Source organism: Panthera leo, chromosome A2 (assembly GCF_018350215.1).
Source record: "Panthera leo isolate Ple1 chromosome A2, P.leo_Ple1_pat1.1, whole genome shotgun sequence".
Classification (NCBI taxonomy): Eukaryota; Metazoa; Chordata; class Mammalia; order Carnivora; family Felidae; genus Panthera; species Panthera leo.
The window spans coordinates 2,303,442-2,322,619 of NC_056680.1; the positions used below are offsets into that span (position 1 = coordinate 2,303,442).

The 19,178-nt window shown below is 59.0% G+C and overlaps 1 protein-coding gene across 3 annotated transcripts; it reads left to right on the forward strand.

Annotated features, from left to right (window-relative positions):
* Positions 1-7,856: 7,856 nt before the first annotated feature.
* Positions 7,857-17,777, forward strand: TLE6 (TLE family member 6, subcortical maternal complex member). 3 transcript variants are annotated; one of them, XM_042927382.1, is made up of 17 exons: positions 7,857-7,889; positions 8,479-8,585; positions 9,119-9,177; positions 9,535-9,580; positions 10,584-10,625; positions 13,627-13,692; positions 13,780-14,098; positions 14,211-14,233; positions 14,483-14,543; positions 14,623-14,726; positions 14,815-14,852; positions 15,426-15,678; positions 15,776-16,026; positions 16,314-16,455; positions 16,864-17,014; positions 17,255-17,331; positions 17,495-17,777. In XM_042927382.1, the coding sequence occupies exons 2-17, from the start codon at positions 8,517-8,519 to the stop codon at positions 17,597-17,599; spliced, it is 1,806 nt and encodes a 601-aa protein (XP_042783316.1). In that variant the 5' UTR covers positions 7,857-7,889; positions 8,479-8,516; the 3' UTR covers positions 17,600-17,777. The 3 variants fall into 3 exon arrangements, 2 of the variants coding, with proteins under 2 accessions (XP_042783316.1, XP_042783318.1); XR_006199457.1 differs by lacking the exon at positions 16,864-17,014 and having other exon boundaries at positions 17,495-17,583; XM_042927384.1 differs by lacking the exon at positions 17,495-17,777 and having other exon boundaries at positions 16,884-17,014; positions 17,255-17,330.
* The last annotated feature ends 1,401 nt before the right edge of the window (positions 17,778-19,178 follow it).

Consider the following 19,178-nt stretch of genomic DNA (forward strand, 5'->3'; position numbering starts at 1 on the left):
GAAGTACTAGAGGGAATGAGTCACAACACAGTCACGGAGAAGACTGTTCCAGGTGGGCAGAGAGCCGGTGCAAAAGTCCTGTGGTCGTCTGTGAGGAATGGCAGGAAGGTCTGTGGGGCTGAGTAAAGGGACTGTGGTCCGGCATTAATCAGAAGGGGTTGTAATCCGGTAAAGACCCTGCAGCACTTTTGGAAGCCACCTGAAGACTTTGGCTTTGCATCTGCGGGAGGGCGGGGGGGAAAGAGTTTGAGCAGGGGAGGGACAGGAGTCCACTCAATGTTTGAACCATTTTCCGGCTGCTTGTTAAGAATATATTGTAAGCAAAAAAAAAAAAAAAAAAAGAATATATTGTAAGCAGAGGAAAAACAGGATGAAAAAGGCAACTAAATACTAATGTGAACAACTTCAGTGTACGTGAAATAGCGAACGCGGAAACACAATGCGTCCATCGCGCACGCGCACACCCACAGACGACCGTGTCCAGCGCGCACGCGCACGCCCCTCAGGTGCACCCACCGCGCATGCGCACGTCCACAGATGACCGTGTCCACCGCGCACGCGCACGTCCCTGGTGGGAGCAGAAGCGAGGCGCCCACGCTCGCCGCCCCCGCGGACAAACCCCAAACACACGACGCGCAGGGAGGGAACCAGACGCGAGAGGCCACGCGGGATATGAGGCCACGCGAGTGGAACGTCCACAACAGCCCCATCCACGGACGGGAAGGGGGCTCGTGGGGGCCGGGGGCCGGGGGAGGAGGTGGGGGTGACCGCTGATGGAGACTGGGTTCCTTTTTGGGGGTGACAGAATGTTCTGCAATTAGTTGTGCTAATGATTGCACAACCCTGCGAACGTACTTCAAACAAACACACAAACAAACACGGAATTCTACACTTGAAATAGGTCAGTTGCGTGGCGTGGGCGTTACAGCTCAAAAAAGTCGTTACCAAATAAACGATGAGCCAGAAAACGAAGAAAGAGCAGGTTGATAACAGGGTCATCTGGAGGGCAGTGACGGCCAAGGAAAATAAGGGGTGAGCTGCGTATGCAGTTGAAATTTTTCTAGCCACGTTTTTTAAAAAGGAAGAAAACAGAAGTAAAATGACCTCTAACAGTATATTTACCCCAATTTGTCTGAAGTCGTAGCCTTTCAAATGTAATCGGTATGGAAAACACTCAAGAGCATCCCACCTTTTTTCGGGTACAAACTCTTCAAATTCCCGAGTGCTTGACACCCTCAGTTCGACCCCGTGGTTGTCACTGCAAATCCTTGACCCCCCCCACTGAGATGTCATAAAATTTGCCGTGAGAAAATTAGATTTGCACCCCCAGATCGTCCCCAGTTGTCCCAAACAGAAACACTTTCTCTTATCGTCCTGGTGGGACCAGCACCGTCCACTTTCGGTCGCTAACATCCTGCCAGACACACCGGGAGGCTTAGTCACCCCTAATCAAGCATCGTTTTTAAAATCTAAACTTTAATTAATTTAATTTAAAGAAAATTAGGCATCCATTTCCTCGGTTCCATGAGTACATGTTTCCTTCTTTTTTTTTTTTTTTTTTAACGTTTATGTATTTATTTATTTTGAGAGAGAGAGAGAGAGACAGTGAGCAGGGGAGGGGCAGAGACACAGAAGGGAGAGAATCCCAAGCAGGCTCTGAGCTGTCAGCGCACAGCCCCACGCAGGGCTTGAACTCACGAACCACCGTGAGGTCATGACCTGAACGGAAATCAGTCAGTCGGGTTCCTTCACCGGCTGAACCCCCCCAGCTGCCCCCATCCACTAGCCCGTTTCTGTCGCCACGTGTACCAAAGAGGTCAGAAGACAGCAGCACTTACCATCACAGTAACGGCGAGGCCCCTAGTCGATCTAACTGGACTTGACGGTGGGGAAGGGAAGCGGATGGGGAGACAGGGCTGGGTGCGACGGGCTAAGCCCTGCGTCGTCACATGGAGCCACCACGTCCAGCACTGCAAAAGCCATGGAGAGTTTCGGAAAAGTAACATGTGGCCGATGCCTAGGAATCCCGCTGAGGACCCAGCAGGTGATGATAATTCTTCATTTGAAACCTTTGAGGTTTGTTCTGTGTTTAGAAGCAATGCACCAGTGTGGTTCTTTGGGGGGACACTTTTATTTTATTTTATTTTATTTTATTTTATTTTATTTTATTTTATTTTATTTTACTTTTAGAGGTTATTTTATTTATTTTGAGAGAGAGAGAGAGAGAGAGAGAGAGTGCGCACTCATGGGAGGGGCAGAGAGAGAGGGAGAGAGAAAATCTCAAGCAGGCTCCACGCTGTCAGGACAGAGCTCGAACCCAAGAACCGTGAGATCATGACCTGAGCCAAAACCAAGAGTCAGACGCTTCAACCAAGCGAGCCACTCGGGCGCCCCCAGTGGGACATTTTTTAAAAGCATCCGTAGGCAGTAAATAATAGATGGATAAACAGAGACAAACTGAAGGCACAGGTCCTCACCCACAAGGACCCACAGTGCCTGGGCATCCCAGACCCGCCTGACTCCGAGTCTGGCGTCCAATCTCAGAGGATGGGGGCAGAAATGGAGCTCACGATCAGGCCCGCAGCCAGATGAGGGCAAGCTGGGCCTGGCCGCCGGGAGACGCTTCTGAGAAGGAAGAAGTCCCTGGTCCGGGAATCCCCTAATTGAAAAGTTTCCCCACTGTGAGAATGGGGAGCCTCTGGGGCCTCACACACAGCTGGTGGGAATGCAGAATGGTGCAGCCACTTTGGGAAGAAAGCCTCTGGAAGCTTCCAGAAAAGTTAAAGAGACACCTTATCATATACCTACCGATTCTACTCAGAGGATCCACCCGAGAGAGATGAAATCAAATCCCAACACAGACATACACGGATGTTCGTAGTAGCCGGATTCGTGATCACCCAAATTAGAAACCACCATCAAGGGCGCGTGCGTAAACACAATGGGGTCCGTCCACGCAGCGGAACGCTCGTGGGCAACGACAAGGCACACGAAGTGCTGATCCACGCAGAAACGTAGATGAACCTCAAGAACTTACCTCCAGTGAAGGGAGCCAGATACAAAAGACACATTTATAAGCCCATTTATATGACATTTCTAGGAAAGGAGATACCCCTGGAGGACAGAAAGCTAGGGAATGGGGGGGGGGGGGGGTCCAAATGGACCAGAGGGACCCTTCTGAGGTGACGGAAATGTGCTAAGGTTCGGTTGTGGTGATGGTTGTGCGCCGGGACAAATTTACTAAATTTACTAAATTTACGTGCGCGGCTGCAAGCTGGCGGCCTCACGGTGCAGAAACGCTGCGGCAACAGCGCTGTAATAAAACATCTCGCCAGCAGAGGGAGCCAGAGACCACAAGTTCAACTATGAATGGGCGTCGGGATAGGGCCTAGTAGGATTCACCTTCCCCTCTTCCCACCTCCTAAAGGCAATGAACTGGCCCCTCCGGAAGGCGAATGCAGCCTCTCCCTGCCTTTGGAGGGGGGTGGGGGGGTCTCTCCGGGACAAGGCTGCTGCCTTCACTGGGAGGACGTCACTGGTATTCACAGCTGGCCACGTGCGGATCTGCTGGGAAGCCCTCAGCAGCCCAGGGCTCAATTAACCAGCCTGGGTTACACTTCGTCTTAAATCTCCCGAGAGCTGGCTGGATGCGCGAGTCTCTGCACTACGTCACAGGAAGCGGTGATATGGGGGCCTCATTCGGGTCACATCTCCTCCCCAAGTCCTCTGACAGCCTTAGCACCAGCCCCAGTGGGGGAGCATGATCAGGGCGGGGGAGGCGAAGTCACCTTGGACCCCACAACTGAGACACCGACATCCGAGGGAGAAGAACACAAAAAAGGCATGTGGACGGATGCAGGTGTTATCCACTCAGTCACCCTTAGGGCCGCCCATGAACAGGACAAAGAAGAATTAACTTAACAACAAAGCACTGGGTAGGGAGTAGGATTAGGGACGCAGGAAAGTGATGGGGCCTCAGTGAGATTTTTAAATCGACTTCTGGGTGGCAGACCATGTCCGCTGGGGAGGGGGGCAGGGAAGCTGGAACAGCTATTTTTTTTTTTAATGTTTTTATTTATTTTTGAGACAGAGACAGAGGGTGAGCGGGGGAGGGGCAGAGAGAGAGGGAGACACAGAATCCGAAGCGGGCTCCAGGCTCCGAGCCGTCAGCACAGAGCCCGACGCGGGGCTCGAACTCACGGACTGCGAGATCGTGACCTGAGCTGAAGCTGGACGCCTAACCGACTGAGCCACCCAGGCGCCCTGGAACAGCTATTTATCAGCCACCCAATGACGACCCAGCAAAGCCACCTCCAGATTCCTGGCTACCGGAGCCTGTGTGAGATGATACATGTTTATTGTTTAAGCCACTAACTTTGGGGACAGTTTGTTATGCAGCAGTAGCTAATACATCTGGATTTCATTGGAGGCGAGAGCCAGGTCCAGGTGATCCGAAATCCACTCCTAGAATGGACACACCTTCCTGCATGTTCGGGTCCAGTTCAATGACAGGAACCTACTTTAGACCTGAGCATAATGGTGTCAGGGTTACAAGGACACTTCTCACAGCAAGGTGACCCGGGTTCAAATCCTGGATTAGCCATTTAATAACTGTGTGACCCTGGGGAGGTCAGTTAACCTCTCTGGATTCATGGAGGATTGAATGGGTTGATTTATCCACTTAATTTCTCTCTGAGCTCATAGAGAATATAACTGTGCCCTTCAAACAGTTTCTTTCACATTTTCATCTCTCGTCTCTGGGAATGTGACCTTTTCTGGAAACAGAATGACTTCAGGTGTAACTATTTAAGACGAGGTCCTACTGGAGTAGAGTGGCCCTAAATCCAATGACCGGTGTCCTTATAAGAGGGGGGTTTGGACACAGACACACACGGGGAGAACATGTGGAACGGGAGGCCGGACAAGTGAGGACAGACACAAAGATTGGAGAGATGTGTCTACACGCCAAGGGACACCAAGGCACAGGGGCCACGCTAGAAACAGGAAGGGCAGGAAGCATCCTCCCCGAGAGCCGCTGCAGGGAGCACAGTGCTGCTGACACGGTGATTTTGGACTTCTGGCCTCCAGAACATGATAGAATAGATTTCTGTTGTGTCAGGCCCCTGGGCATGTGGGGCCTGTTAGAGCAGCCCCGGAAATGAATACAAAGCTCTCTCCACCAGATGGCAGGAGGCAAACTTCAATCAATTCTGGGTAATTCAATCAATTCGCTTTTCCTGGGGCCAGGTCTAAGTTCAAGGGTGTTCCTTGTGGCATTGGAGAGGGGCAGCTGAGGGGCCTCCTACCCTCGAGTATCACTGGGCCCCGCCACTGTCTTGGGAGGGTCCCTGTCCTTCTGCCTGTCAGTCATTCATCTGCTGGCTGGACACCGAGGTCCTTCTACCCGCTGGCTTTCTACACCTGCTCCTTCACCTGTGTCACTTGGCTTTTGTCTCTTGCCCACAAAGGCCATTGAGATGTCCTGGGGATAGGGGAGAAAATGGAGGCCCAAGGCTGAAACCTGTCACCACCTCCCTGCTGTCACCTCCCTGTAGGCACTCCACAGCCCCCTCTGCACCCTGGGCTTTTTCTTGAGCCTCCTGCCTGGCCTGTCCCCAAGGCAAGTAACCCTGGACAGAAGGCAGAACCTGGGGGCTTGAGGTCATCTCCAAAGCTTTGGAAATGGAAACCCCTTTTCTGTCAAACTTTCATCCAGACCCTGGGGCTTCCCAGGCGAACACAACTCAAAAGCCAAGAAGGAAGTCTTTGCTTCCTCCCTGCCCCCGCCTCCTCTGTGCCCTGAGCCCTTCCAAAGGGCTCAAGGAAGCCTGCGTCCCTGCTAGCCAGACCAGGGCAAGCGGGGGACAGCGAAAGGAAGGACAGGGTGAGCACAGGCCAGCCCAAGTCCCAGCTATTAGCCCACCGGCATGCGGGGCGTCCACGGGCGAGAGGAGAATGGATGATGCCGTGGACGGCTCCTGACCTCTGTGTGGACCTAGGCATTTTTCTGCTTTAAGGACCTCAGATCTGCACTGTCCAGTGTGGACGGTCGTCCCCAGCCGCGGGTGACTGTGCAGAAATTGACACGCGGACAGTGAGCCTGAGGAACGGAGTTTTAAATTCTGTTTAATTTTAATTTGTTTGAATTTAAATAGCCACAGGTACCCAGCGGATCCCGTATGAGACCGACTGCCTTGGATAAACTGGTGTGCCCAGCAACCACGGAGAGGAGAGCCAAGCGCACAGGGGGAGGCAATTAGCAGACTGGCCCATAAATAAAATACGCTTCAATTAAGGGCCAGTTGAGGGATCGTGGGTGAAAACCTTTTCTGCGGCTCCTATGCGGCAGCCCTCGCTTTCTCCTCCACAGACCAGCCACAAAAGCCAAGTTGTGTGTTTACATTAGGACCTCTGGGGACGGTGCATCCCAGGATCTGAACTCCCAGGGTGCCCACCTCCCCCAGCCCCAGACAAAGCGCAGATGATGGGCAAGCGGACTGTTCACTCACTCACTCGCTCATTCCTTTGGATCCCAAGCCAGCACACCTACCCAGGTGCCCTGTGGCCTGTGCAAGAATGTCTGAGAATCCTATCAGCGTTGTGTGTTATGTGAATTTTGAACACAGCATGACCTACAGGCACTGAGATTGCAAGATTAGTGCCAATTCAAACCGCATTTGGGGAAAAATTAAATAAGAAAGGGAGAATGGGGGTGGTGGTGGTGGTGGTGGAAGTTCATTTTTTAAAGGGAATGTGAGGGGAGGCCTCCCGGAGGTCTGGTGACCTCTGAGTGGCTGTCAGGGGGAGACTATTCCTGGCAGAGGAGAGAATGGTTAGTGCAAAGGTCCTGGGGTAGGCAAGACCACGGCACACCTCCAGTAGGCATTTGCAAACCAGGCCAAAACAGAAATCTAGAATCCCTGGCCTCCTACAACCCAAACTCCTGAATTTTCCCACCCCCCCCCCCACACCCCCACCCCCGCTTATCTTTTTACCATCCCAAGCCTGGAATACCCACGACCCATTCCTACCCTGGCCTTGAAAACTTGTACCAGAGTCAAGGCCTCTGCGTTCCCGCTTTTGGTGCTCAGACGCCGGACTGGGGGGGGGGGGGCGCGGGGGAGGGCAGTTGGGAAAATTCACTGACAAAAATACAGAGCCCAGGGCTTGGTGCTGGGTGAAAGGGACCCGTTATGTTTTCCCCATTAAGGGGGCTTGAAGCGTCCTTCGTCTGCACTGCACGTTATTAATATTGAGGGAAAACGTTATCAGCCCCCGTGCGAGGACCGGAATGAGTGCGAAAGATTCGGCCCCCAGCCCCAGCCCCAGCCCCACCCCTAGCCACCAGCCACTCCCGGGCAAGGCTAAAGACGGTCCTCTCTAAACAATGCAACTGCACGCCGCCCAGCTCCTTCCCAGGTGGCACCCTCTGACCCCAAGCCCCAGACCCTTCTAAATATCCTCGCCCCTGCCCGGACCCCGAACTGCCCGCGGCTCTGCCCGCTGCCCTCCCCCCCACAGCGGTACCGCGAGGGTTAAGCGGCGGCGCCGGGCGCGCTGATTGACAGCCCGGCCGGCGGCTGGGGCGAGCCGGCCAATCAGCGATAGCGGCCGTGGGCCACGTGGGCAAGCGGCCTCGCGATTGGCCAGAGCCCGCAGCGGCCGCCCGCGGAGTCCGAGCCCACGTGCAGCTGCTGCCCGTTCATTGATCGTCCTCGTGGTGCAGGTGGCGCCCGGCGGGGCGGGGCCGGGGCGGGCCGGGGCGGGGCCCGAGGGGTCAAAGGGCTCCGGGATGAGGGGAGAACTGGAGGGGCGCTCATTCTCAGCCTGAACTTGGTCGCCCCCCCCCCCCCCACGTCGCTTCCTTCTGGGCCTCCGTCCTAAGGGAGGTGAGTGGGCAGGCGAGTCTCCTGGAGGACCCCAGAGGCCGCGGGGTTGGGGAGGAGGCTGGAAGGCTGGTGAGGGGCAGAAGCCGAGTAAAAAGGGGGCTTGGTGCCACAGGAGTGACTGCGGTGGAGAGCGGTCCCTTTCCTCGCGTCTGAGACGTCCTAATTCCCCTGGCCAACTCTTACTCATCCTTCAAAACCCCTTCCCAGTGATGTTCACCCGTGCTCAAATTTGTCTCACACTGTCTCAAAACTGAGGTTGAAGTTTAGCGTCCTTCTCGGGGGGGGGGGGGGTCCCCCAGCCCTGGCAGCAGCTGGTAGGGGGGGTGTAAGTGTTTGACACCATCTCCCTCCCAGCCCATGGGATGAGGCCCCTGGATGCGGCCCAGCATCCGTGGGGGCAGCTGGAGGCCCCAGCGTTTGATAACCGAACACAGGATATAGGTCATGCAGTGCGCAGGTCAGGGAGGTGATGGGGATCCAGGCCTGGGTCCTGGAGGGGAGACTGGATGGGGGGTGGGCGGGTGCTGGTTCTGTCCCTGGCTGCTTGGCCTTCTGCCCTCAGGACCCGCCATCACTTTGTCGCTTTTAGAGCCTCCTGGCTAACGTCCTTGTGGCTACTGCCTGAAGATGACCTCTTGGGACCATCTCCGCCCCCAGGAGCACCCTCAAGGGCTGAGGAGGCCCCCAGGAACTTTGGTGAGGAGGGCCTGGTGAGGCATTTACCCCTGTGGGTGCTTATTCCTGGAAGCTGGGCTCAAACCTGGCTGTCCTGCTCCTGCTGGAGGGTCACGGGCAAGTGGCCAGGCCTTCAGGCTGGGGGCGCTAACCGGTCACACCTCCCGACAGGTGCCGAGGCCCTTTGTAAATTACACTTGCTTCTTATCCCCCGGGTGACGAACACATGACTGCAGCATCTCTGGTTAATATTTTACAAGTAGAAGCCCCTTGCTCCAGAAACGACCCCTTTCCAACAGTGTGGGCAAACTTTCTCTCCAGGACTGTGCAGAGAGTCCGTGTTTGAGACTTTAGGCCAAGCTGCAGAATGGGAGATACTCCCGGGGTGAGGGGGCTGGGTGGGGACTCAGGTGACCGGAGAAAGCGAGTTCCCCTGGAGGTTTCAGGAGGCCCCAGCCCACCCCCTGGGGGGCGGGGAGGGAGGCGCCGATGGGAGCTGTGGCCTGAGGGCGGCGGGAGGCCGCGGTGCATCTACCTCCTCTCCCCTTCCCCAGGCTTCTCCAGAACTGGACTCCCCGGACGTCCTGGATCAGCTCCGGCGGCAGTTTCCCAGGTGACGGCCGCGCTCAGGGGCTGGAGGTCCCGCTGTGGCCCCCCGGAGGGAGAGAGCGTCCCGTCCGCGCTCTCGGTGGCCCCGGAGCCCCTCGCCCCAAAGACAGAACTAGTAATGGCAGGCGGGGAGCCTCCCTGGAGCCCGAAGCAAACGGAAAACCAGCAACAGCAATCCTGGCCCCCGCGTACCTTTTCCGAGTTGTGTTGTTTAGCACGAATGTACTTGCCTCGATTGTGTGTTTCAAGACCTATAATCGCGTGTCCCGACGCTGCCCCCAGGGCCTCCCCGGGCGGGGGCGGGGCTGGTTGGGGGGCGGGGCTTGAAGGCGCTTCTCACCGGAGGTTTTCTTCCGCTCAGGCTCCCCCCTCACCTGACGGCGCAGGTGGAGAGCACGTACCACGCGGTGAGCCCCACCGGGCGGCCCCCGGGCGGCCTGGCGAGCCGGGTTTGGGGACCCCCTCTCCTGCGCCTATTCCTGCTTCCTTTGGGCCAGTTTCTTCAAGGGGGTTCTTCGTGAATACTGGCCTCGCTGCAAAAGTTAGAAATTCCGCGCGTTTCTTTGGCTGACAGTTCATCCTTGAAGGATAGGTAACAGGAGCCCCTGCTCCTGGGGAGGGTATGCGCTAAGTATGGTGCCGTCTTCTAGAACTTTCTGCAATGAGAATGTTCTATATCAACGGCGCCCAATATGGCACCCCGCCGGCCACACGCGGCCCATGGAGAACTTGTGAGGAACTGAATCTTCAACTTGACTAAGTGTACACTCTTGACTCGTGGCGAGCTCCTTGGACACAGGGCACCTCTAGGCGGGGGGAGAGAGAGAAGTGAGTGGAGAAACCAGATTCATAAGCCGTAACCACTATAAAGAAGCCGGAAGATGATGGGGGTGGACGGGAGTAAAGATTTTGAGCTGAGATAGTCAGGAAGGGCTTCCTGGAGGAAGTGATGTTCCCTGTGACGTATGGAGGATAAGCAGCTTTTCAATCCTGAGAGAGCAGGGAAGCCCATTCCAGGCTGAGGGTGTAGCCTGTGCAAAGGCCCTGGGGTTAGGAATGGGCCTGGAGGAGGAAAAGCCAGGAGGCCCCTGTGGCTGGAGCAGGGAGAGTGAGGGAGGAGGGCAGGGAGGGGACAGGGACAGGGGCAGGTGTGTAGGGCTTTGTGGTTCTGGGGAGTCTTTGAACTTCACCATAAGAATGAAATCCAAGGGTGTCCCTAATTAGCTCCCACTCTGTGTGGTGGGTCGTGTCCCACCTGATAGATGTAGTGACCAGAGAGGTAGAGCACCTTATCCAGGATCACATAGTTGGGGAGAAGCACGCACAGCCTTCGATTCCTGCTCTTGTCCGCGTCCATTGGCCACCCCACCCCTCCCCCACCTCGGTGCAATCCCTGCTGTTCCCTTGCAGCTCCAGAAGATCCGGCAGGGTCTCCAGGAACATCACAAGCAGGTGAGTGATTGATGACCAGGAGCTGGGCTGCGGCTGCCCCTCCTTGAAAGACGGGAAAAATGGGGGGAGAGACAGAGGCTATGACAGGGGCAGGTTGTGGGGGCCCTTGTGGGGCCCGTGGGGAGGACGTGGGCTTTCACCCCGAAGGAGGTGGGAGCCCTGGAGTGCTGTGGGCAGAGGAGGGCAGCCTGACCCGGAGCCCCCACGCACCCGCACATCGGAGCCCGTCCCCCATCCTCTTGAGGCTCCTCCCCGGCCTGCTCCCAGGTCCCTGCGTGGCTCAGAGGAGGCCAGGGACCTTTTCAGTCAGCACTTTGCAGGTCTGGGTCTGTCACTTCTGCCCCAAAGGGCCTGTCATGTGCCAGGCACGCCCGGATTGCGGCCTTCCGTGCGCCTGAGGGTTCTCAGGGCCCGGATCGCACATGAGCTTGGGGGCGGGGGGGGGCAGGTCTGCACGGGGGCCCGGGCTCCCAGCACAGGGCTCAGTGCCCGAGCCGAAGCCTGTCTTCCACTCCTGCCTGTCCTTCCGCCACCTGGCCCCTCTCTCCTGGGTGCTGGCAGGACTTTCTGCCTGTGCCAGATGTGACTGGCGGAAGGCCAGGTCCGTGTCTGCAACTTAGCAGGGCCTGGGGTGGGCAGTGCACAGAACAGGGAGAGACTGATGGGGGGGGGGGTGGCGGGGGGGCAGGAAGCAACCAGAACACGGTTATTCATTCAACAGCTCCTTATCCATCACCTTCTTGCCAAGTGTGGTTGCAAGCGCCAGGGAAATAGCAGAGAAGGACACAGACGAACCTGTGCCCTTGGGGTGATGAGAGCTTGGTAAACAAGAGTGTCGGGTGGTGAAAGCCGGGCAAGGCGCGGGATGGGACCGAGCCGCCCAGGGGGACATGAGGGCAGGGGTGGGAGTGAGAAGGCCTGCTGGGAAGGTGACCAGGGAGGGAGTGCAGATGTCCAGGATGGGCGGAGCAGAATGGGCAGAGGACACAGCCGGTACAAAGGTCCTGGGGCGAGACCATGCCCGGGTAAGTGGCTGGAGCCTAGTGATGAAGGGACGAGAGGAAGGGAGGGGAGGTGGTGCAGGGCTGTGGGGGCCTCGGGGAGGACTTGGCTTTTCCCACAGGGTGCTGCCAGCCTTGGAGGGCTGCAGGCAGGGAAGGGCAGACCTGACTTGGGCGCTCATGGGCGCCCTTTGGAGGATGGACTGTGGGGGGCAGGGCAGGAGAGCAGGACCATCGGGGTGGGGTGGTCACTTAATGCTTTGCTGGTGAGAACTAATCAGACTGTGGATTCGGGGGGATCCCCGCGGCACTTGCTGACTATAAGGATGTAGGGGACAAGGCCCCCGAGAGTTGCTGTTCAAGCCAGGAGCCCCCCTCACACCCACTCAGGGGAAGATCCCTAGAACCCCTGCTGGCCGCGAAGTCCCTCAGAGACTCCTCTGTCCTCTCCCCTCGGTCTCCCGCTCCCTGTTTTCCCAGCCTCCTCGCTGCACATTTAAAATCCCGAGGAGCGGCAGGCTGGCCCAGCCAGCTCCTCTCCCCAGGGAGGGCCGGCTAGCAGGCAGGAGGGAGCAGCTCTTTCCATGCTGAGTGCACTCAAGTGCCAGTAAATTGCGGATTAACGAGCCAGGGCGAGTTGGGGAAGGCTCCCCTGGGCGCGTGCTGCTGGGAGGCCCAGCTGGGGAACCCATCACCCGCTGCCCCAGGAGGCAGCCCCAGCCCACGGCCACGGGAGGGGGTCCCGCTGCCCGCCCCCTCCCTCACCATTCTGCCTGCCTGACCAGGCTCCAGATGGAAGCAGGTAAGCCCCGTCCTGACTTCGAGAAGTTGCCTCTGCCTCTCTGGGCCTCTGTTTTCTCATCTGCAAAACGGGAATGCCCGTAGCTCCTGTTAAATAGGACAGACCACGGTTGGCACCCACACCGTATTGCTTTATCGGCTCTCTCTCTCTCCATGGATCAGGGCGTTTTCCCAGGATTTTGGAGGTTGCCCTGGGCCAGACAACTCTGGGCGGCTTCTCCGTGCCCACCACGGAGGGGTGCGCGTTGTTGACAAGGCAGGGACGCTGCTGGCACAGCCACAGACCCAAGACCAGCTCCACGCCGTCTTCTCCGGGAGGCCACGGGAGCTGGGTTGACATTAAACACGTGGCCCCAGCCACATTTCAAGTGCCCGGTAGCCACTCGAAGCAGCCACTGCCTTAGACGGGCAGGTCTAGAACATTCCCGCTGTATTTAGTCTGGCACTGGACTAAATGTGGCTGCACTTTGTTCCCATCGAGGTCCTTATCTCACCACGGGGGGGGGGGTGCTCCCCGTCACGGATTCTTGGGAATAGTGGCCAAGAGGTTTGGTCTGCCCACAGCCCTGACGCAGGCACGTTCTCGGGACCCCTGCTTCTGGGGTCTGTGCTGTCCTGCTTGGCTGTTGAGACCTGCCTGAGACTGGAGGAATTGCGTTTTTAAGTTTGTTTATTTTGAGACAGGGAGAGGGAGGGGCACAGGAAGAGGGAGAGAGTCCCAAGCAGGCTCTTCCCTGTTAGCAGAGCCCTGACGTGGGGCTCAGACCCATGAACCGTGAGATCACGACCTGCCTGGAAATCAAGAGTCAGACGCTCAACCGACTGAGCCACCCAGGCGTCCCCCTCATCGATTTCTTAATACGCTTCCAACATTTAAGCAAACGCACATGTCCCCATGCAGAGGGGCATATGTCCTGGGGTGAGAACAGATCAGATCCTACCTTCTACCATTTTATGAAAATGACTGGCCTTTAGGGTTAGGCTTTACCACCTGCTGCTGAGTTCTGGGTACAAAGAACTTTCTTCACACTCAGCCCGGTGCCGAGGGCTCTGTGTTACCACCAATCAGTCCGCCCAGAACCATTCAAGGCAGGCAGTGTGTCCCCGCCTCGCACACTGAGGGACCCTTGCAGGAGGAGGTCTGCGCCCCGGGGCTGTCCAGCTGCAGAGGCTTAGCTGGGACACGTCTGCCCCTCCAGGCAGAAAACTTCCTGCGGACCATGGAGACCTGGAGTCTCGAACCCCGGGGCTTCCAGCCGGAGGAGGTGGGTGCCCGGCCCTCGAGGTGGGGAAGGGGACGGGCTCGGGGCCAAGGGCGCCCCCTCCCACCCCTCACAGCCGTGTGCTTGCAGGAGCCCTCGAGCCGGGTCTCGGGTGGGCTGGCTGACCGGCACTCCTGGGGGCCCCCCAGCCCCGAGGCTTCCCCGCACCCGGCGCTCCCGACCCCGCCGCGCTCCAGTCTCCGGGGGCCACACTTCGAGGATGTCGTGGCCGCGAGGTCCTCAGACTGGCTCACGCAGCGCTCGGGGGTGGACGACGCCCCAGCCCACCAGCTGGACACGCCGGCATCCTGGGATTCGGAGCCCCAGCTCTGGCAGGACGTCCTGACCGAGCAGCTCTGGCAGATCTTCGCCGGGACCCACAATAAGGGGGAGCGGCTGCAGCACACACGTGAGCCTCCCGCGGGCGAGGGGCTGGGGGGTGGGGTGGGAGGGGGCTGTCCAGGGGCGGCACAGTTGAACCTTGTCCTCCTGTTCACCCCCCCCCCCCACCATCGTCCTAGTGACAGAGCAGGCGCCAGGCCTGGTGAGTGACTCTGCTACCTGGAGGGCTGGGCTTCTGGCTGGCGGTGATCTGGGCTGGGCCCTCGGGCTGGGTGCTGGGGTCCTGGGATCCGTTGGGTCCTTAGCCGCGCATGCCCTCGGGGGACTCGGGACTTGGGGCTGTTGGCGAGTGCTGTCTATACCGCCTGGGCCTCCCTGAGGTTTCCAGGGTCTAAGACTGACCCTGGGCTGGTCTTTTGGTCTGAACTGATCGCCCCATTCCCACGGGCAGGAGAGTCAGGACCCGGGACCGCGCTACTCAGGACCGGAACCACGTATGGAAGACACTTTGGGTAATCCCAGTGCGGGGAGGGGGGGCAGCCTGCCCCGAGGACCCACACCCGCCACTCATCTGCTCTTGTCTTTGCCCAGTTCTCAGCCCACCTGTGCCCTCCCTCAGCTCCCCTGAGGGCTCCCACGAAGGGAGCACAGAGCCAGGCACCGAGGCGGACGGGATGCTCTCCCGAGTGGCCCAGGTGAGGCCCCAGCCTGAGCGGTGGCCTCCGTGAAGGCTGGGAGGGCTGGGGCAGAAGGAGCTGAGCGTGACCCTGGTCCCGCCCACAGGAGCCTGCTGGGAGAGCCCGCCCTTTCCTGAAGCCCATGTAAGTATCTGTCACTCTCCTACCTGCACCTCTGTCCCTGGCAGGTAGAGGGGACCAGGGATGTGGGTGTGTCCTCCCCTTCCCCACCACCGTATTACTGTCCTCAGTAACCAGAGCTGAGGGATCTGGGTGGAAAGGGGCAGCTCGGAGACCGTCAGGCCAGCATCACTGTCCCTCCCCACGTGACTAGCTCTGGCTTTGCAGAAAGGACTCCCATGGAAAGAGGGTGTTAGAGCTGGGTGCAGACAGTCCTGACCTTGTGGTCTGAGGCTGGGGGAGCCCAGCTGGGGACGAGAAGGCTACCTGGAGGGAAGGGGCATAACGGTTAGGGTCTTGATGGATGAGTAGGAGTTTGCTAGGATGGGGCAAAGCATTCCAGGTGGAAGAGGGTGATGTTCGGCTCTAGGAGAGGGAGAATACTTGAGGAGGGGGCACGGGTAGCGCCGTGGGGGAAGCGAGGCCTGAGAACCCCAACGTCTGCAAAAGGATGAAGCTCCTCGGGTTTGAGGGGTGGTCCCCTCCGGGCGGAGAGGCTCACCAGTAGGCTGGTGCCCCGGGGCTTCCCCTCCCAAGATGCTGGGACCCTGAGGACCTTGACGACACGTGGAAGAGACCGGACGCCTTGCCCTGGCAATCCAAGAAGCGGGCCATCCCACACAGAATGCAGAAGGTGCGCACGCTGGAACACGGGGAGCCCGTGCTGGCCACGGCCGTCAGCAGCTTCGTGCGGCACGCCTTCACCTGTGGCAGGGGTGGTGTCAAAGTGTGGAGCCTGGCCAGCCAGGTGGTAGAGGACAGGTATCCCGAGAGCCACCTGTGCGTCCAGGTGAGGGAGGGGCTGGCTCTGGGGGCGGGGCCTGCGGGAGCCGGAAGAGCCCCCGGAAGAGGACGAGGACGGTCCCCTGCGTCTCTGCCCACCACAGACCCGCCGGGCCTACCTGCGCACCTGCCTGCTGTCCTCGGACAGCACGACCCTGCTCGCGGGTGGCCACAACCTGGCCGGCGTGGGCGTGTGGGACCTGACCGCGCCCTCCCTGCACGTGAGCGGTGAGCTGCCCTGCGCGGGCCTCACCTGCCAGGCCCTGGCCTCCAAGCCTGAGGACAGCCTGGCCTTGGCTGGTTTCACGGAGGGCACAGTCAGGATCTGGGACCTACGGGACCAGAGTGTCATCAGGTGAGGCCTGGGCGGGGGAGGGGCGCGGAGTCATCCTGAAAGCCTGAGTAGGGATCCAGCAGCCCCAAAGCAGAGAAACCCCTGGACCACTTACGTTTGCATCCGAGAGCGTTGAAGGCCTGAGTTCAGACCGTGGCTGGGTTTCTTCAAAACCCAGTCCTGGCACTTTTGCCTGCCTCGCTTTCCCCATCTGTCACCCGGGTGTGGTTCGGTGGGGCAGGGGAGTTCCTGGGGCTTAAGGCTCAGAGTCTCAGCCCTGACCCTCTGCCAATACCCCTTCTGGCCAGGGACCTGCCGGGCCACCCGAATGGGGCCAAGAGCATTGCTGTCAAAGACCAGAACGTCTGGACAGGGGGTCTGGACACCTGTCTGCGGTGCTGGGACCTGAGGGCTGCCAGAGAGCCTCAGGAGTACCAGTTTGAGTCTCAGGTGTGCAGGCTGGGAAGGGTCTGGTCGGCCAGGTAGTAGTAGCTGGGTCTCAGAACAGAGAAGGAGGTGGAAGGGGGCTGGATGGGACCCCACATCTCAGTGGTGCTGGCAGGAATAGGGTCGTTAGAGATGTTCTTCCCCCTCCAGCCCCAAGAGCATCAGACATTTTCATATTGTTTCAGGTGCTCATAGCCCCCTTTAGTCTCCGCAGTCAGCCCTTAAGGTAGAGGGAACCAACCTGCTTTACAGATGAGCAGACTGAGGCCCACAGTGTGAAGTTGCTCATTAGGCCCTCGAAGCCGGGAGGCTGGCAGGAGGTCAGCCCCCAAGGTGGCTCCCTGTGCCCCTGTCCGCCTCTTGGGCCAGGCTGGGACCTGACTAGCTTCTTCCCTGCCGCCTGCCCCCCAGATAATGAGCCTGTCCCCTAGTCCCCAGGAGGACTGGGTGCTGGTGGGCACAGCCAATGGCCAGCAGTGGCTGCAGCCCACCCGAGGGGGCCAGAAGCACATGGTGGGGTGTAAGGACGGCACCATCCTGGGTCTGAAGTTCTCCCCCCTCGGTGAGTGGCCAGGAAGGGGCAGGCAAGTCCCCTCTGGTCCCCAGACTCCCGCAGGATCCTAGCCCGCCTTCTTGACCCCTCCTGACCCCCCAACACCCTTCATCAGCAGGAACCACTCAGTGATGCTTTCCACAGAGGCAAGAGGGAGGTGGGGGGCCACCCCTGCGTCCCAGACCCCCAGCGGCCCTGCCCTCAGATGCCGATTTCCCCCCCAAACTGGTCCCTTCCGCCTCCTCCCAGGCCAGTGGTGGGTGAGCGTCGGGACGGACGACCTGGTTGGCGTCTATAGCATGCCAGCGGGGGCCGTGGAGCTCCAGGTACCCTGGCGGGAGGAGGGGGGGGGCAGCGTTCAGGTCTGGGAGCTGAACGCAGGGGTCCTGATGCAGAGGCCCCCAGAGGGACCAGGCTTGAACTGCCAGCAGAGGTGAGGGGCGGGGTGGGTGAGCACCCTCAGCTCATGCTGGCCTTCTGCCTTCCAAGGTACCCGAGACCTCCTCCATCCTGTGCTGTGATGTGTCCCCCAACAACCGCCTGATTGTCACGGGGTCCAGGGACCACGCCTCTGTGTACCAGGTCACCTACTGAGGGGCTTGGTACCAGTTGTCCTGACTTGGGATCCTTTTTTTCTTTTTCTTTTTTGTCCTTTTCCCCCAGCAAGGTGGAGGCGTAATGGTGGAGGGGTGTGGTGGGCGAGCCGGGTCTCTTCCGCATTGTGCCATGGGGCCGGCGATCTTTGTCACATGTAATAAAGCAATTGGAAATAGCAGAGAGTTCTGTGCGTACCCCCCCCCCCGCCCCCGCCCCCGCCCCCGCCCGTCTTGCAGAGGTTTGGAAGGACTCTGTCCAGCTGGGTCTCCCAGCCTTAAGTCCACGTTCACTGAGAATCTCCTCAAAGCCACTGACCGCCCTGTTGGGAGTGGGGGTGGTCGTGGACCGCTTCTTCCTGTCCCCTCATCTCCCGGAGACGGGTCTCCCAGCCATTTGTGCCATCGAGGGGTGGGGCTCTCTGCCCTTCCCAAGATGCCCTATCGCTTTAGATGGGTGCATCTCACCTGGGCAAATCTGGACATTTCTGGTCATCGTGACTGGGGGTGGGGGGCTATGCCTGGCACCAAGTGGGTGGGGGCCGGGGATGCTGCTCAGCCCCACGGTGCCCAGGATGCCCTCCCGAGAGTGATCGGGTCCCTCGCCCACCTACCCCCCACCCCCAGAACACAGTAGTTCGCAGCAAAACAGCAATTAGTCTCTGGCAGGCTTGTCCTCCCCCCATGGGGCTCTGACCCCACCTGCTCGCCCTGTCCCCTCCGGCATAAGCACCCCCAATCGTCCCAAGAGGTCTGCTTTCCTTAGAGAATTGTCCTCTCCCCCAAAAAGCACCTCCAAAACTCCACCCGGGGACCCTGCCATCTCCCTCCAGAAGGTTCCCAGGGGCGTCTGGGCCTCCCACCCAGCCACCCACTCACCATTCTCCACAGCAGCCCCTAGGAGCTTCAGGAACACAGACGTGTTATGTCCCCGTCCCCGCTGGCCCACATTTCTAGGGGCTCTCTCTGCTTAAGCCTGGGCTGGAGACCTCGCTCCCCCTGTGGCCGAGGAGGAGCAGATTTCCCTCGATTTCCACCTGGCCGAGCGCCTTACCTCTGAGCCTTTGCACATGCTGTTCCCTGTGTACCCACAGTGTTGCACGACCCTCCCAGCTGGTGGTTTCACCTGTTAGCTCCCGGCTTACCATCACCTCCCCTGGGGTTCTGGTGTTTGCTTGGCAGCTTATGCCAGGCCAGGTGTCCTCGTGCACCAGGCTCTCAGGAATTATCGGTGGGTGGGTCTCAAAGGAAAACTGCACCCCAGAGAGCTCCGTTCTCCTCTATACTCCCCACCCTTTGTACATGGGCAGTGGCTTGGGATGATTCCGTCCGAAGGGCTGGCATGAAAGAGATACAGGAAACTTTGGGGCCAGGGCACTGAAAAGCCACGTGTGGGGCACCTGGGCGGCTCAGTCGGTGAAGCGTCTGCTCAGGTCATGATCTCGCGGTTCGGGAGTTTGAGCCCCGCGTCGGGCTCTGTGCCGACAGCTCGGAGCCTGGAGCTGCTTCCGATTCTGTGTCTCCCTCTCTCTCTGCCCCTCCTTCGCTCACACTCTGTCTCTCAAAAGGGCACGTTAAAA

Coding starts and splice junctions, on each gene's coding strand:
- TLE6 (XM_042927382.1), top strand. CDS start 8,517: ATGACCTCTTGGGACCATCTCCGCCCCCAGGAGCACCCTCAAGGGCTG. Junction 8,586..9,118: donor GGAGGCCCCCAGGAACTTTG/GTGAGGAGGGCC, acceptor CCCCTTCCCCAG/GCTTCTCCAGAACTGGACTC. Junction 10,626..13,626: donor TCCAGGAACATCACAAGCAG/GTGAGTGATTGA, acceptor CTGCCCCTCCAG/GCAGAAAACTTCCTGCGGAC.